The sequence below is a fragment of the Taudactylus pleione genome, unplaced genomic scaffold, assembly GCF_031769625.1.
Source record: "Taudactylus pleione unplaced genomic scaffold, aTauple2 ptg000218l, whole genome shotgun sequence".
Classification (NCBI taxonomy): domain Eukaryota; kingdom Metazoa; phylum Chordata; class Amphibia; order Anura; family Myobatrachidae; genus Taudactylus; species Taudactylus pleione.
Genome location: NW_028284620.1, coordinates 6173701 through 6186217, shown reverse-complemented (window position 1 = coordinate 6186217; position 12517 = coordinate 6173701). Strand labels below are relative to the sequence as shown.

General features: G+C 38.9%; 1 protein-coding gene across 1 annotated transcript; it reads left to right on the top strand.

Annotated features, from left to right (window-relative positions):
- Positions 1-2667: 2667 nt before the first annotated feature.
- On the top strand, positions 2668-7202 carry FGF20 (fibroblast growth factor 20). The gene is made up of 3 exons (XM_088478744.1): positions 2668-3473; positions 5027-5130; positions 6192-7202. Exons 1-3 carry the CDS (start codon positions 3197-3199, stop codon positions 6435-6437), a joined length of 627 nt encoding a protein of 208 aa, XP_088334870.1. The 5' UTR covers positions 2668-3196; the 3' UTR covers positions 6438-7202.
- Positions 7203-12517: the final 5315 nt, after the last annotated feature.

Genomic DNA, 12517 nt, shown 5'->3' with positions numbered 1-12517 from the left:
GTGAGGCTGGTGGAAGAGATATGCACGCCTCCAGTGTGAAATGAGCTGGGGGTATAATGTGTGACCATTGCCCCTTTTTTGTGTGTTCACTGAAGGCTTGTGCACAAAGACTCCATCCCCAGGTCCCAAATGTTGTTATTTTGGGCCCCCAGTCTTAAGTGCCCCTGGCCCCCCTAAAGCCTTAATTCAGCTCTGCTGGGAAAGGGGTGTTCTAATGCAGGCCATGTATATGCAAATGAAGATTGTGTGGACCTACAGAAACATGCACTTGCACGTTTAGGAGGTGTATCTTTTGCACCTGCCATAGGGCAGGTGCAGCTACACAGTGAGGATGATGACTAATAGTACACCAGGCGAACATGCTGCCGATGTGGCGCAGTAAGCATCTCCAGTATACGGCTCCATATATGAGTGAAAATACACTATGTTTGTGTTCTGTTTTACTTTAGAGTCATTTATGCTCATTGTCCACCAACCCTGCATCAGATGCACAGCTCACTGACATCCAAAGACTAATATATGAAATATGTCTTCTGATGTATTAGTCTAGTTACCTTTGATTATATTTCCTTGAGCATTAGACTATTTTACTGTATAGTCACAGGATTTATTGTTTCAGTAAAAGTAATTAACCAAAAACCTCAACTGCTCTTACCATATATATCATTAGCAGGCAAAGCCCCTCTAGGTGATATGAGCTCTCAACTGCAGAATTCATCCAGTAGCTGTCACCTTATTGAAGTGGTGTTAAGCCTTATTTTTTATTTGGAGCAATATCAATAAAGATCCCCTGGTGTGAGTTATAAATGGCTACACATCTACACTTTCTATTCATTTGGATACAAAGCACTGGAGAAATTGCTGTGCTTGGGAGCAATAACTTTGATCTGAGTGTCTTTGAATTAGCAGAGCAATTAAGCAGATTTTGTTCAAAGCACAAACTCATTGGCTGGTGTTTTACACTGATGTGATAATGTTGACACAGATGTGCTTTGAAATCACGACTATACTGTATAGCAGATACCCCCACATGACAGAATCCTGTCATTTGCAAGGTAAATAATGTAACATATATCTGTTACAGCTATTCCAATGACAACCTGAAACATTTTTGAGGGATGGTTTATCAGTTTACAGCTTGTTAGTGAGCTAGCCCTGTCTCACAGAGAGAATTGCTGCTTTAAAAGAGTCAGTTTATAGTTCAGGTGCACTATTCAGCATTGAAAGGATGGAAAGGTGTAACATTACCTGCTCTATAATTAGTACCAACATTTCATACTGCATTAAAATGAAAGTCTATTTGATCTCTCGGATCTAGCATTCCACTTACTTATTTTACTGTCCTTTCAGGATTGCAGATGTGGTGATAGATAGATAGATAGATAGATAGATATGAGATAGATAGGTGTGACATATATATATATATATATATATATATATATATATATATATATATATATATATATATATATTAGGATAGATAGATAGATGTGACATAGATAGATAGATAGATAGATAGATAGATAGATACATAGATACATGTGACATAGATGTGACATAGATAGATAGATAGATAGATAGATAGATAGATAGATGTGACATAGCTAGATAGATAGATAGATAGATAGATAGATAGATAGATGTGACATAGAGTGCTAGATGTGAGTGAGATAGATAGATGTGACATAAATAGATATAGATAGATAGATAGATAGATAGATGTGACATAGATAGAGTGCTAGATGTAAGATAGATAGATGTGACATAAATAGATAGATAGATAGATAGATAGATAGATAGATAGATAGATAGATGTGACATAGATAGATAGATAGATAGATAGATAGATAGATAGATAGATAGATAGATATGCCTATTCATTTCTGGTTTCTGTTGTAAAAGAAAAACATAAGTATGCACTATTATTTTCCTGTTGTATTAATATTTAAATAGATTTTTATAACTTCAATCATATTAAAATGAAGGATTCTCAAATAGATATTTTTTTGTATGAAATTAAGAATGACATTTCTGCAGCAATAGATCTGTGCATACCCCATATGCTAATGATAGTTTTTATTCCTCATGCAACAAAATTGCAAATTGACAGGCATCCCTTTGAATTGTTTCATAAATAGAACTGTACAATCTGGTTTTCTCCAGATACAATGAAGACATTAATAAATGGGTGATTAACATTATACATCATTTAAGATACCACTCTAAAGATATTTACATAACAACACATCAGTAAGTAACTGAATACTGATAGGGGGCAACACGTGACAACCCACCTTAACTAACAAAATAAATAATCACTATATTATTAAATGACAACATACATCTGTGCAGAATAGGGATAGTACTGTACAGTAAATCTAGTGCCTGTGAGTAGTTTATTATCCTGCTGCATTCTGATATTGACAACAAGCACATTTCGTTCTTCCTTCAGTGAATTTTGCTACACTCTCTCTTATTATCTAGTTCCTCTATAATATGATTGTGCCAAAGTTGCCATATAGCCACATCATTTTGAATTATGCAATATCACATTTCAGGGGATGGCTGCTGATGCAAGTGCAGCTGAATAAGGAACAGAACACCTTGCATGGCATTAGGAGGCTTTTCTCTGTATAATTTGTAAGTCTGGGAAGGTCTAAGTGGTGGGGCCCGCCCTCCTCCCTCTCTACCTTTCATTGCACCTGTCCAGGCTCTGCATTAGGAGGACCTCCTGCAGCCAGCAGCACAGCTCTCTCCTGCTGCGGCCACCTGCAATCTGATCGGCAGATCACGGCGAGAGATTTCTCCTCCACTCCATCCCAGATGTGAACAATCTCCTACAAAGCATCTCAACGAGTAGTCAGATCCAGGCCCTAACATGTCCCATGGGCTGAACCTGGGGAGTCTGCAGGGAAATGTGGATTATGGTGATCATTATGATTAGCATTGCATGTGAATGGGCCTGCGTTGGGAAGGAGACACTTTGCACATTTTAAACACAAGCCTTGCGAAGTGTGAAGAGGAGACCTAAAGACTCACCGACCTACAACCTGCTGCATTAACATATGTCAACTTGGCCAATATACAAACTGTCTGCACTTAAAGGTCTCAGGCCATCTCTCTCCCACATTAGGGACCTTTGGGTCAGATCACAAAGAGGTTTCCCCACTGCCCTGCATTTCTTCTCCTGCCACCCATGGCTCCTGTGCCCGAAGTGGGCACTTATTTGGCCGGGCTTGACGCCTTGGGACAAGTTGGTTCTCATTACTTGCTGCCGCCTGCCCGGGAGAACCCTCTGTTGTTCAACGATCCGCTCGGACAATCTGATCGCCTATCGCGGGGCGCCCCCTCCGACTTGGCGCATCTCCAGGGCATTTTGCGCCGCCGCCAGCTCTACTGCAGGACGGGATTCCACCTCCAGATTCTACCCGACGGCATCGTCCAGGGAACCCGGCAGGATCACAGCCGCTTCGGTATGTACCCCTTAGCCGGCTTTCTAAGTCTTGTATATGGGCTCCTCTAGTCTGATCAATCCAGTATCCTATCAGAGGGATTATTATTATTATTATTATTATTATTAATACTCATTTATTTATGTTTATCTGTATTAAGGATGTATTGCTCCATGAGATGATTTAGATGTGATATTAGCAAATCCTGTAATACAACACAGGTGTACTTCTGTGCAAATAGCAAAGTGCAGCTGCAAAGCAGTATTGCAGCATATTTACTATAGTGCCCGTTCTTTACATGCAGGTGTAGTGTTACAATTTCAGGCGTGGACAGAATAGCATTATAATTGATTTTTATTTACACCTTTCCTATATATAAGGGCACATTTGCATAGATATTGGTACCAATCCTCCATTCTGTGTTGCATAATGGTGGTGTGTAATTTTTTCACACTCTTTAATTAAGAAAATGTGTGAGAAAAGACACATTCCACAATCAGGGTCCTTTTATAAAAGGTGAGAAGTGTTCATTTGAAACAAAGCTGCTATTCACTTTCATTATAATATTAGGATGAAAACTTTACAAGGTTTAATTCATTATAACCACCTCTGAAATGCCCTTTAAGAACTATGGCCTTGTAATAAAAGTAAGGACTCCACCACCACCACCTCACCTTGCTCTCTGGCATTGTACAATGGGCATGGAACTGGCACCTCTGCCTTCACTCAGAGGACAGGTAAGGATGTAAATGCTTATCTGACAGGAAGAGTGAATAATGATCTGGGTATTTATTCAATGTTCTTTTTATCTGAACAAACTAACTATTGTTGACAACCACTTTTTACCCCCTGTATTGATTTAGCTGCTGTAAAGCTGATTAAAATGTTTTCTACCACTTTCCCATAGCTGAGACAATACATATCAATTATTTGTAACTCGTTTGATGCTAGACATCACATAGTTCTTGCTGTCAGCCCAAGGGTTAATTAATCTTTCAAACCCTTTAAAAAATTGAAGGTAACATGCAATTATAACTGAGATGTGTGCGGTTCAATTTGTGCATGTAGGTGAAGTGAGAAACATAATGTATGTAAACATGATTAATTTTTGTAACAAGAATTATTAGGTTGGGATCAAACATGTGCTGTTGTCCTTTCATACAGCTCTCTTTTATATAACCCCTATTCTCATTTCAACTTCCTCTGATGTGGTCTCTGGCTGGGTTGACTCACCTGCTTATTGTGTTTTTATTTTTTCAGAGGTGCTTTGAAAGGAAAAAAAACAAAAACAGAATAAAGACAAAATACCACTATAAATTCCATAGTAAAGTTTCCAAGTTTTTACTTTGGAAAATAGCACTGCTGAAAATTAAATCCCATATATACAGAAAAATCTTTTTGTAAAAAAAAAGTGACAAACTGAAAGTTTTGACCAGGTGTGTTTATAAATATTCTCCTGCATTGTACGTTATAATTAGTTATAATTGTAGTATTAGTGATCATTTTTTTTGTTAGGCTTGTGCTTATGAAACCTAATCCTTCATGTGACGCATTATTTCTTTATTAATGAACAGGTATTCTTGAATTCATCAGTGTGGCGATTGGTCTGGTCAGTATAAGAGGAGTGGACAGCGGTCTATACCTTGGAATGAATGATAAAGGAGAACTCTTTGGATCGGTAAGTAACACGTTTCTGACACACACTAATAGGAAAGGACATATATAATTTATATGCACATTCCCAGTGAACATATTTGAAGATGGGTTTAGGAGGAACTGTCCCTAAGTGAAGCACTGCAGGGATAGATAAAGGCATTAGCAGGAAATACACCAAATTCTTTAATAATTACTCCTTTTATAATGTGATGATCAGACAAAGGAATAATAAGTGCTCATACTTTTTGAATGACAAGCATTTTTTCAACTGTATTGTGGTTTGAATTAGCCTAGCCCTAGACAGAACTAAAGCTATTATATCATCCAGCACTGAAAAAAAAAAAAAGTTAGGACTAGGATATTATAGACTGAAGACCAGTTTCCCATGCTTACAGTACACGTGCTGTCCTGGCACTGAGCTGTATGTACCATATACTGTAGTACTCTTTTAAAGAGGCTGTACCACTATTTGATGCATATACATTGGTAGTAGAGCAGCTAGCCCAACTGGTAAGAATGATGCACTACCATTACATTTATTAATGCCTTTGTAAAATACTTTCTCTTAGCCTGTAGGTGTCACTATTCTCAATGCTGTCCTTGGAGATATGTAGTTATGTCAGATCTTTTCTGTAGATCAGTGGTTCTCAAGTACCACCAACAGGCCATGTTTTGTGGATTTCTTTAATCATGCACAGGTGAGCTAATCTATTTTGCTGGGTCAGTAATTATCCCACCTGTTCCACAGACAGAAATCATCAAAACATGACCTGTTGGGAAGATTTGAGGTTGAGAATTAATGCTATAGATCACCGTTGCAATAATGACATTGGTAAACTCCAAGCATATATTGAACTTCTTAAATAAAAATCTATATTTTAAAAATGACATTATTTTCCCCAAAAATATACTACAAAGTTCAAGTTGATTTAACTTTACAGAACCATTTTAATGACTCCACTCTAAGAAAATGTCAATTTTGCTGTATTATTTTACATTAATAGGTAATAATATTTGTGATGTGCATATTTACTACGTCTTACAAGTTGTCTTCATTTTATTTTTATCTTTGTCTTTTAATAGGAGAAACTGACTTCTGAGTGCATTTTCCGGGAACAGTTTGAAGAAAATTGGTATAATACTTATTCATCGAACTTATACAAGCATGGGGACTCTGGGAGGCGATATTTTGTAGCACTTAATAAAGATGGAACTCCGAGAGATGGTGCCCGAGCTAAGAGACATCAGAAATTTACTCATTTTCTGCCCAGACCAGTGGATCCTGAAAAAGTTCCTCAACTCTATAAAGATGTCATGGGATATAGCTGAGAATTCATGTAAAGAATGAAGGCTTTCTATGCTAAAACCATGCTTTCCATGAGGCAAAGTCCGGTTAAAGGACTAAAGTCACCAATATCTTGCATGACTAGGACCAAGAAATTCAATAGTCATTGTAGGAACAACCTACAGTACATCATGGAAGAGGATGCAGTACCTGGTGTATAAGACAGAAAGCCAAGATTCCAGTGTCGCTTATATACGGACTTACAAGGCCTTTTAGAAAACTGCATGGCATATCCCACTCCAGAAAAATGGTCAAGAACATAGGACAGGCAAATAAAATATGCCAATATTGCCCACAAATACTTGAGATGCGTGAAACTTTTTTAAATGTAAACAGATTAACTGCAGTTCAGTACTTCCCTTTAGACATGTATCTCTTGGAAAAAAAAAAAAAGGTGCAGTTTCCAATCTGTGGACTTAATATGCATATATCTATAATATATATTTATTTTTTTATACTTATTTATTTAAAAATTCTATTTTTTACTGATGTGTTTATAGACCGGTCACCATGCTCTCTGACCATGTGATATTTTGTGTATCGGCTTATTAAGACATTCCCAATTTTTGACTATTTGACGCAATTCTTTTTTTGGAAACACTATATAACATAGTTTATGTTGTCAATTTACCTTGTATATTTGACAACAAAGGGAGGTTACTGGATACCTAAAATGTATATGAATGCCTTAAAATTGTAACAATCTAATTGCCCATTAACAAAGGTATTAAAACACGTTGGAATGAAAATATTGCTGTTGTTTTCTGTTTGGCATTTGGTCTTGGAATCTCCACCTGTTGACATTAAACATATCCTAAATGACTTTTAATGCAGCTCGGGAGCTTACTACCTGATTCAATGGATTGTGATTTGTCATTCCGGTCAATGTTAAAGAACATTATTTTTTAATATCTTTCGCTAGATAAGGTTGTGACTTGGCAGCATATTTGGCAGGTCCTCATGTGATTTGTTTTGGCAACAATATCAATTGAAAGGAACTCAACAAGTTTCCTTTTAACTAATGCACAGAGATATCCAGGCTGGTATAATGTGTCTTTGTGGGGTTGTAGATAAATCATACTACAAACAAGAAAATGGGTGTAAAAGAATAATGAAAATGTTTACTATTGTACACAGCAACCAATTTGGCATCTGGTTTACCTTTTTGTACACTATACTATATAAAAAGACAGTAATAAGGTGACAATTTTAATATTATACTTGTTAAATTGTTGAAGTAGAAATCACTGACATGATTTTCTTTCATTGCGACAGTTTGATCAAATTGACAATTAATTTTAATTGTACTTGATTGGCCAAGCACCTGAAAGTGGTAGGGGCGATCAAAGTTTGGAAAGGGGAGGGCTCATTCTGTGCAGCAGAGGGCGGCATATGGTAAGTTCAGAAACCGCCATTTAAGCGTTATATGCAATTTCTTTAAAGTACCAATTAATGTAAAATACATGTTACCGGATATAAGAATTATGTAAATGTTTTGGGAGTTTATCAGGATTAAGATCATCTGTAAAACAAAATATATGGAAATAGTATGAATTTTAAATATGTTTCACTATATTATGAAACCTTTAGTTTATAGAAGAGCAGGTTCAATGAGCTGCTGGCAGATGCACAAGGTCTGTTTCCTCTGGTAAAGTACCCGGAGCCTCAGAGCCACGGTCAGCCCCCCAAGGCTGCAGTCATAGTTAATTTCTGCTCACATTCTTCATGAAGTGAGTGCTGATCTTTCCTATTCCTGCCAGAGCGGGTGAGTGTCGCCCATGGGCCCCACATGCAAAGCTACATCCCAAATATTGGATGGGTCTCTGTTGGGGGCAGGGCATAGGCTGCAACAAATGAAACTGGCATAACGTGAATTGGGGGCACTGTGGCACAATGTTAACTGGGGGATATGGGTGGCACAATGAACTTGGGTCACTACAGTGTGTTCAACAGATTTGTGGTGCTGGGAGTATTGACACATTATACGTTTAACCACATTGACAATGCTAGTTCCGTGCCCTTGGTCCTCCACAAACCTTAATCTGGCCCTGATTAACGATATTTTAATGGATTTTGTGTTCTGCCTTTATTCTCAATGACTATATACTGTATAATGGTCTACATAAGTATTCATCACCCTAATGTCAACAGTATTGTCTGTATTACATATTATACTTGCACAGCTTGTTCCAGACAGTGTTTTTATTGCGAGCCTGTAGGCTCTGAAAGTAATTTTTCAAACTCCAAATTCAATATTTGTGTTATTTGTAGTAACGGTTAAAAGGTGAATCTGAATTGACCCGTGTGTCAAGAAAGCTCACTGAATTTAATTGGTAGGAATAAGACTGAACGATCATGAAACATTCATTGTCTCACCTGAAGTAGAGCTCTAGGTTCTAGTTTGACTGAACCATACCTGGAAACTTTAGCTGCATACACACACAATGATTTTGTTACCAACGATTTTATGAACTATTTTCTGTCAGATTGTCAGATTTTTTTAAAGTGTAATGAACGATTTTTTTGAACTACAAACCATTTTTGTAACTTCCCTTAATGAAAATCGTTCAGTTGGCCAGTCAGAATGAACTACGAACGGGAACGCGCATGAACTATAATCGATCATCGTTATAACTCAGAAACGGAACGATTTTTCTGAACGATAACGACGTCGTTCTAGTTAAATCGTTCAAAAAATCGTTACGTGTATATGCACCTTAAGAGAACCTTTTCATTGTACCATATCACAGAGACCTGAAATGACAGCTTTACTATAAAGCCCTTTAAGCACTGCAAATGTCCTTATAGAAGGAAGGAAATGTTTGAATTCTGCATGAAAAACAATTAACAAAACGGAGATACTGAAATCTTCTAGATAAATGTTCTCATGGACGGGAGATGTTACAATTGCTTTGTTTAGTCAGGACACATTTTGTGATGTGCTGTTAAACAAGTCTCTTCATGTTCCTGTAAAGCTGTTCTCCTTTCATATTATGCATTTCAAATTTGAAATCCCAAATACTGGCTTAAAAGGATGAAGTTCTTTACCTCTATCTTGTGCTATATCAAAGGATTAGCAGTAGTTGAAGTAAGGCATTTGCTGTCCATTTTGTTTTTTAAATTTTGTCTAAAACTTTCCAGGTGAATCATCAAAGGAACTTAACTATGAATGAATTCTTATAAAAAAAAAAAAAAAAAATAGGTTTTGTTATTTTAAAAATAATGTATTGATTTTTCAAATTTTAAAAATGTTTTGTGTCCACTAGAGGCAGCATTCCATTGCAGTCTATGAGGGAGCACTATGGCAGGTTTGAGGTTTTCTACACAGAATTGTTTTACCTCAAGTCCCAAATTCAGAATGTTTTAGTGATCACCTATAGAAAAATGAACCCCCTAATTTAAAGGGTGTAGTAGAGGTAAAAGCTGATTAAAATTTTGTTTGCAGTAGTGTCAATGCTTTGTGTGATTTGTTTAGATTGTTTGTTTCATTTGTATTGTTTATTATGTTATTTATATAGCGCACACCTATTGTACAGCGCTTTATAGAGAATATTTCAGTCATTCACACTTAGGGGCCTATTTATCAATTAATATTTGTGGGATATCTGCAAATATTAAGTATCCCCTGAATGTACCATGGAAGGATCACAGCAGTGTCGGAACTTTTGTGAGTGGTGGCCCCAGGTGCAAAAATTTGCTTTGGGCCCCCCTCCTCCGCTATACTCAAAGTGCAGTGAGTGACAGAGAGGTAGAGGGTGACAGGGAGAGGCAAGAGGTAGACAGAGAAAGGCAAAAAGGTGACAAGGAGAGGGTGACTGGGAGAAGCAGTGGGTGACAGGGAGAGGTGACGGACCTTGGGTGACAGGGAGAGAAGAGGCAGTGGGTGAAAGATGACTGGAAGAAGCAGTGGGTGACTGAGAGGGTGACAGGGATAGTTAACAGGCAATTTGGTGAAAGGGTGAGGTGACAGGGAAAAACAGTGAGTGATAGGGAGAGGGGAGCGGGTGCCCCACACATTATGCTACACTGTAGTACCCCCCACATTATGCCACCTGTAGTCCCCACACATTGCTACCTCTAGTGCCCACACATTATGCTACACTGTATTATTACTATTATCATTTATATGGCGCCACAAGTGCTCCGCAGCGCCTTACAAAGTACATAAACAAATAGATTGATTTACAGTGACTTACAGTACAGTACAATACATTACAGGACATGGACAATATACATTGCTACATTCACGACCATAACACCCAGATAAGCAACAATGCAAAGCAGCCAAGTGTTAGGTGCCCTGGTAGAGAGTAAGAAGTAGATGAAGGTAGAGTAAGGAGATGCACAAGAGGGTAGAGGGCCCTGCTCATAGGAGCTTACATTCTAAGGGGGAGGGACAGACAAACAGGGGTGAAACAGATGGGGTAGGCAGATGGGGTAGTCCCCACACATTATGCCACCTAGTGCCCACACATTATGCTACACTGTAGTCCCCACACATTATGCCACCTTTAGTGCCCACATAGTGTACTCACCAGCAGCATCCACAGGCAGTCGGCAGAGCAGCAGTCACAGCCTCACAATGAGTCGCACTGATGAGGCTGCACTGCTGCTGGGTCAGAGGAGCATGTGATGGGCTCCTCCAATCAGAGCTCAGCACATGCTCCTCTAATCCCACTGCAGAGACTACAAGGATTTATTACCCAGTAGTGCACTGCAGTGCTGAGCCTGACTGCACTTTGCTCCGGTCTCCTGCGTGTAGTTGCCGTCCGGGTCAGTCACAGCCTTCATGACTGCCCGGCAAGCAGCTGCACTGCAGCCTGCCATACAGGCAGTGTGGGCCCGCATATTGCGGTGGGCCCTGGTGCAGTGCAACGGCTGCTCAGCTAGTAGTTCCACCCCTGGACCACAGATATATCTGATATTTGCTGCGGCCCCTCTATTTCTAACAACAACTACAGCCCCTGTAGGTTACTATGGGGGCTACTGTACTTCCGGCTTTACCAAGCCCCTATAGGAAAACGACATCCCCAGATGCTCTTGCCATAGGCAAATGCAGGGGGGGTTTCTGTCTGCCTGGAAACCCCTCTCCCCAGCCTACACCATGACCACAATAGAAATAGTAATGTAATAGAATGTTACTAGTGCTGCATGTTCTTCTCAGTATCACAAATGAAATAATTAGCACCACCCGTGGATCTTTTAACATGTATCCGTCAGTAATATATAACCTGTGCACCAACTAGGAGATCTGGAAAACATGCACTGTTAGGGATGTGCTGCTGTAGAGCCCAATATGTACATGTATGTCCAGGGCAGTGCTAGGTTATTCTGCTGCTCCCAGACTCCTGAACTTGCTCTAATACTCTGGAATGGAGCCTACATCTAAAATAAAAACATTCACCTCAGGCAGGATGGCCCTACTGCCGCATCTAATGGCTTATTGTGATTCTTGGTCCTCTATATGCTGGAATTATGACACAATATACTTTGTATGATGCATATTAAAGCTGGATAAGTGGTAATTATGGTCTCTTCATGGACTGGCCAAACTCACTCTAAAATCAAGCATTTGGAAACCGCCTCCTAGAAATCCTGCGTTTGCCACTGCTTGCGATCATTTCACTTCTTTACACATCGCAGGGATGGGCTCCTTTTCAAAGCCCCTCTCTCTGTATGTGATTTTTAGTACATTCGGGTGAGTGGTAATTTCTTATTGTCATGAATAGCAGGCAATAGTAAATTGTAATTATCGGGTCTAAAACCTGATAATTCGTAAATAAGCCCCTTAATCTGCTGTGACACTGTTGGGAATTGCCAACATATTTATTAGGGAAACTACAATATTTGGAGGTTTGCTTAATCAAAAATGATTCATGCGACTCAGACTTAGTCTTGGTAGTCCAGACCCTTCTTTTGGTTTGGGAGGCTGAGGATTCTTATAATGAACTCTCTTCCCAAGATTCTATACCTGTTGCAGACTCTGCCTATTAAGTTACCTCCCAGATGGTTTCTGGACATTCAAGCTTTAATTAGAGATTTTGTTTGGGGAAGTGGTGGGCCC

Excerpts from the sequence above, each read along its gene's own strand:
- FGF20 (XM_088478744.1), top strand. The coding sequence starts at position 3,197 with ATGGCTCCTGTGCCCGAAGTGGGCACTTATTTGGCCGGGCTTGACGCC. Across the intron at positions 3,474-5,026 it reads GCAGGATCACAGCCGCTTCG|GTATTCTTGAATTCATCAGT; the intron begins GTATGTACCCCT and ends ATTAATGAACAG. Across the intron at positions 5,131-6,191 it reads AAGGAGAACTCTTTGGATCG|GAGAAACTGACTTCTGAGTG; the intron begins GTAAGTAACACG and ends GTCTTTTAATAG.